Source organism: Lathyrus oleraceus, chromosome 5 (genome assembly GCF_024323335.1).
Source record: "Lathyrus oleraceus cultivar Zhongwan6 chromosome 5, CAAS_Psat_ZW6_1.0, whole genome shotgun sequence".
Classification (NCBI taxonomy): domain Eukaryota; kingdom Viridiplantae; phylum Streptophyta; class Magnoliopsida; order Fabales; family Fabaceae; genus Lathyrus; species Lathyrus oleraceus.
The window spans coordinates 112983188-112989756 of NC_066583.1; the positions used below are offsets into that span (position 1 = coordinate 112983188).

Here is a 6569-nt window from a genome sequence, read left to right on the forward strand (position 1 = left end):
ATGCATACACAGTGTCTCAATATCCTTGGTTTCTTGTCAGATAAGCAACGAAAACATAGTGAAAATGGTGACCGATCAGTCACCATTGATCAATTAATAGATAAAAACTCCCCTTGGAGAAGAACTAAGAAGCAGATTCTTAATGATCCCAATCTAGAATTACCATATTACATCAAACTGCCTTATCCTATAATTAAGAAGAAACCAATACATGAAGATGAGGCAGGAATGTTTGCAAATTTTAAAGAGATGCTGACTACACTTCATGTAAGTATTTCATTCCATGAGGTTTTAGAACTAATTCCTAATTTTTCTAAATTTATGAAGGAATTACTAAAGGGTGCGAAGCAAAAAGTGGTCAAGGAACGGGTAAACATGACTGAGAAGGATGAGACGACAGTGCCTCAAACATTGCCACTAAAGCTAAAAGATCCAGGTAAGTTCAATATCTCTTGTAATATTGGTGGAGTAAATATCCCACACACTTTATGTGATTTAGGGTCTAGTATAAATGTCATGCCACTGAACAAGGTTAAAGAATTGAAATTGGGTGAGATCATACCAAGTAACATGACTCCCACTTTAGTTGATTCCTTTGTTACTCTTCCGCTTGGTATCTTACATGATGTGTTAGTACATGTCGATGGTTTAGTGTTTCCTGCAGATTTTATGGTACTTGATACGAAAGGAGATTCAGGAGGGTCGGTTATTCTCGGACGCCCATTCTTGGCAACCGAGAAAGCTATAGATGTGGAAACTAGCGAACTTGTCTTAAAGTTCAACAAGGAAAAGGTGGTGTTTAATGTGTCTGAATGGAAACCATATATGGATGATCTAGAGACATGCTACCAACTGGAAGAAAAGGTAGTAAGGTTGACAAAGGAATGAAAACAAGTGAATTGACCGGAGTGAGGGTATCCATTGCGCCTAACATGCCTTAGGCATGAGGTGTCAAGCTAATGACGAAAAAGAAGCGTTGGATGCGAGGCAACCCGTCGATTATAACCAGTTTTTTTTTTGTTGCAAAATTTACATTATGGATGCGTGAATTTTAATAAGAAGAGTTAGCCACTCGAGCATGCCTTGTCATTACAATCTAAATTGTCTTTAAGAACAAGTTTGTAGTTGTGTTTCTTTCAGATTTACAAATTTGCACCTTTAGTATTGAACAAATGAACCAAAAGGAACTTGATCATCAGGAAAGAAACTTACAACTTGAAGGCAATGGATGAGAAAAGAATCAAAGGACTTGATCTCAACCTTTAGATACCTCAACTAGTAAGGTTTGAGCCAAATAAATTCCATTCTTCACTATTATTTCTTATTGAGTGTCTTCATGCTTTACTGTTTTATTTGGTTTGATCTATTTCTAATTAAATTTGTCTGGTTTGATGGACACACATCAAGGCAGTTGTTTGTTTATAACTTTGAGCCTTTTTAATCACCCTATAGTAATAGGTATATCTGTTGCTAACCACTTTGAGCTTAGCCTTTCTTTTGGTGACTTAGCCTTAATTTTTAGTCGTATGAGTTAAAAGGTCTTATATTTCCACCCTCTCTTTGGATTTAGGTAGACTTTTAGTTATTAAGTGGTATGAAAAATATTAAGTTTGGGGTTGCTCTTGGAAGTGAGCAAAGTTCTAAGTTTGGGGTTGGGGTACTAGAGAAAATTAGTAAAAAATTATGAGAAAATAAGAAGTGAAAAAAGACATTTCTTCACAAAAAAAGAACAATAGAATACAAAGTGCATAATAAGGACCACACTAATAAAATATCTAGTACCATCAAGAAGGAACAAAGGGGAATGATGGTAGAAGGAAAACTAGACACCTAACTCCAAAGGTTTAAACCTACTTTCCGAAAAATATCCTACCAAGATACAACCGAAAAAGACCTCAAATATGTGTGTTTTAATTTCTTTGATGAATTATATTAGAATATGATCAAGCTAAGCATAAACTATTTTACATGTTGATTGAGAGACTACCTTATCCATTGAGCGAGTCAAGGTGAGATGAGAGACAATTTGAGTACTTGTCAAAGTTTGATGATGTTTTCTGAATTTTATGGATAGAACTTGGAAGCTAGAACAATGGTCAGGTAAAGAAAAAATTTATTTGGGGATGTTTAATTGTTACTATGCAACTTGTTTTCTATTGAATTATATAGTTCCAGGTGACTTACTTAAGGACAAGCAACAATTCAAGTTTGAGGTTGTGATGACATCCCGTCATTGCATGATTTCGGCTGAAGAAACGAATTAAAACAAGTTAGAGAGGGGCAAAAATGAAGAAGAAAGACTAAAGAGCGGGGAAAAAATAGCTAACTGTGAAAAAGTAGGGACTTAGTGAAAATCAGGTGAAAAAGGGAGCAAAATCGTGCAACCACTGAAATAATCATGCGCATCATCGTGCAACATCAAATGCGCGATAAAGATGAATCAGATGCATCACACGCGCGATGCAAGTCATCACGCGCGCGATGGCCTTTTTCTGGGATTTTCTTATGCATTCTGTTCCATTCTGAAGGCTTTTTAAGAGGGATTTTTTGTACTTTTCAAGGGTTGCAGAATTTGGCACAAGCACCATAAGTGATTTTTGTGAGCATTTGAAGCCATTGGAGTCCAAACCTTCAAGGGATCTCATATGCAATTCTTCTTAATTGTTTTTGGTATTGTATTTTAAATTATGAGTAACTAAATCTCTCTAGGTTAGGTTGTGTTTGATGGACCTGTTTCAATATTGTTGGGACATATGTTTGATTTGATATTGCATGAGTAGCTTGACCTATAATTCTATTCAATTACTTCTTGTTCGTAATACTTTTTAGGTGATATACTCATTTAATCTAATTTTGGGCATATACGGAATACTAACCATTAGTATATGTGTTGGACCTAGGGAAATTGTCGTGCTTACGTTGGTTGAATAGGGATAGGAGACCCTGAGTAATGGCTAGTGAATTAACGCTCTGTTGTATTGCGTAATCCTGCTTACGCTGGTGGACTAGAGATATAAAACTCTGAGTAGTGATTAGTGAGATATATCGCAAGAGATTGGTTATAGTAGTTTTATTATCTCGTCATGGGATTATAATGTCAATATCATTTATGTAATGCATCGAATATCAATAATAGAGAAATAGGGGATTCTATACACAACCAGATCGCTTTAGTAAATTTGTTTGAACACTTTATTTTATTTTCGCAATTTAAACCTGAACCCTCCTCCCCCCACCAATATTTCCTACATATTGCACAATTTTGTCTTGTTAAATAGCAGTCCATGTGGATTCGATCTTAATTATTACTGCGACATTATCGGTACACTTGCTATTAAAGTCATCAAACACTTACAAGGAATCCCTCCTTACTTTCTTATTTTTGACATAAATGAAGAACCAACTCAAGCATACATTATCATGGCGAATAACGACTTCATTGCCATTGCAGATGATAGAGCAAGAAACATCATAAGATTATGCAGTCTTTGATCCTAATGCCATGAACATGGGTATTATCCATCAAAAGATCATTGTGGCTCGGTTTGAGTTTAAAACAATGATGTTTCAAATGTTGCAAGTTGTTGGTCAACACTTAGGCGCTACAAATGAGGATCCACACTTGCATTTGAGACAACTTCTGGAAGTGGCAAGTAACTTTAAGATCAATGGTAGTACAAATGATGCCTTTAGGTTGAGACAATTTCTAGAAAATATATAAAGCCTAAGCATACAATATTTATGCAATAAATAAAGAGAGGTAAGTTTATAGAGTAATAAACAAGATTTATAATGGTTTGACTCATTCGCCTTCACTAGAGCTTAATTTAATCTTCAATGGTTTCACCGTTGAAAATTCACAAGGTCTTTCACTCTTTTGTAAAGTTGATACAAGAGTATTTTTGGTATAGAAAAAAATCAACAACACTTAACACTACAAGCCAACAAATTACTTTAGCCTACATGTCTAAATTGATTTTCCCTTATGTTTTAATGGAACACTAAAAATGCCAATCTTTCGAGATACTTACTTGTCTTGATCCAAAAATCTTGCTAGACACAAAGATCCTGCTCCAAGCTTCCATCGCACAATAACCTTTACTCAGTCCTACCGGTTTCTTGTCTGAGCCATTATTCTACCCAATAATGATTGGAAACCTCCCAACTTCATTTCGTAAATACCTTTATAGAGTTTTGCCAAAATCTTCAATGAAATATATATAATACTCTTCTTATTGCTAGAAGTCAATCTCCATATACCATAGACATAAAGCGCTTCTTTATCTTGATACACACAATAAAACTTCACAAAAAATCATTAGCTCCCCTAATGTAATTTGAATCCACCACCCATACTCAATCTTTATATTTGAGAACCACAATAATGGTATTACCCTTTGATCATATTAAATCATTAAATTTATAATAACATAAAGCTTTTAAATGAACAAGTTTACTACAATACTTTCATTTAAACATAAAGCGATTAGACCTCTTCCTATCATCATCTTCAATAAATTGGATTACCTCTTTGAGTTTCAAGACAATTACTTTTTTTTCTAGATTTTTCCTCAAATTTAACATAAAATTTTCTATCTTTCAAATCAAGTATTGGATCAGATTTCTAGTATAAATTCTTGAGTCTGAGATATTTGTTAGAAACACACTCTAAACACAACTTCCAAGGACTCCAGTGTTTAAGAACCATATGTGAAATGATCTACACTTTCATTTGGTGACTTACCTTCTTGGATATGGATGTTCATTCTCTCTTGCTCGATCTCAGAAAAATCTCAATGAATTATTTTAAGATTGTCCCATACTTTCCTGGTTGAATTACAATTAAAAAGAGAAAATAACTCTTTAGTGCTTAAAGCACTCATCACAAATATTTAGCTTTAAATCTGAGTTTAACTTTTCTCTTATCATCTTAGGTCCAAAGTTTATTTGGTTTATTTACTACTTTATCATTAGTTCAATAAGTAGGAATAAAAGGACCATTGATAACAAAATCCCACATTTCAAAAGCATTAACTTCAATGACAAATTTCAATCTAGCTTTCCATAAGTCAAATCTCACCATCAAACAATAGAGGTGTATTTATGAAAAATCCTTTATTAAAAGAAGAATGGTTTAAAGTCATCATTCTACCTCCTGATATGATTAGTCTTATAATATGATTTAGACTTTGATATCACTTGTTGGACAAGTGACTCCAAACACATGAGGGATGAGGGTGAATTGTGTGGATTTAATAAACTGTGTCCAATTGTAAAAATATTTATTTATAAAAATATTTAAACTAATTTTATAAATCAAACAAAGAATATATGGAAAAAATAATTGAAAGAAAGAAAATCAGAGAGATTAAGAGATGTAAATACATCGAAAATAAATAAAGAACTGAAAAGTAAAGAGATAAGAGAAGAGGCAAATGCACTAGAAACTTATACATGTTCGACCTTACAATTTGGTTACTCTCGTCCCCAAGAATTTCTTCTTGAGAGTTTCCATTATATGAGACGTGAGCTTTTCATAAGTTATGCCCACAGACATTCTTAGAACCAAACATGAGATTTTACACTGGAAAATCTCTGAACCAAACGAGATATTTTACATCGGGCTAATCTCAAAATCGAACAAAGCTTTTACACCAACATGAGCTCAGGAACAAAACAAAGTTTTGGATGGCTAAAATCAATAACCAAATAGGAGGTTTTAACAGGTTAAGCTCAGGAACCAAACAGAGATTTTACCTGACTAATCTCAAGAACAAAAAAAAGGTTTTAACTAGTTTAGCTCAAGAACCAAATGTCGACTTCTTTATGAGATATTACACAAGAGACAAACACCTATTGAGTAACTTACAATATTTTCACAACACCAAAATAATAAGAAAAATCACATATTTTTTCACTCTAAAATAACTAAGGCAACTTTGTGAAGAGAAAGAAAGAAATGAATTAGAGAAAGTAGAAAGTGATAAAGTATGTTTGGAATACGTTTCTGGTGTATTTTAAAATAAGGGAAAACCATCTTCTTATAGGAGAAAAGTTTGGCTCAAAAAGGAAAAATATACATGGGTATTTTAATGACTTATAATGACTTAATCGATTCAGAGCTATGGTTAAGTAATTAAAAGGTTAAAAAAAAGGCAACCATAACCCCAAAATGGAAACCCTACAACAGTTTTGTGATCTAATCGACTAGGAGTATTTAATCGAGTAAGTATCTTTTTGCCTTGCTCTAATCGATTGGACTAAGTCCCTAATTGATTAGGCAGTGTACAAATGCTTCCTAAATGATTAAGAATACTCTTGGCTAATACCACTAGCACATTGATAGTTCTTCCATAGGTTTTAAGGTGTTTTAACAAATTAAGAGGGTTTTAAAAGGTTTTTAAGCGACTGTGTGAGTTTCCTTAGTAATTCGAGAATTACTAATATCTTTATAATACACTGAGTACTCAGACACTGATCAGATAAGCTTTAATACTTCCTTTATTTCATAATATTTTAAGCTTTAGTATCCCTTACTTGATTAATATTTTGATTCAACACTTCATCTA

The 6569-nt window shown here is 33.4% G+C and overlaps 1 protein-coding gene across 1 annotated transcript; it reads left to right on the plus strand.

Moving 5' to 3' along the window:
- On the plus strand, positions 1 to 888 carry LOC127079077 (uncharacterized). Its single transcript, XM_051019485.1, has one exon. It carries the CDS (start codon positions 1 to 3, stop codon positions 886 to 888), a length of 888 nt encoding a protein of 295 aa, XP_050875442.1.
- Positions 889 to 6569: the final 5681 nt, after the last annotated feature.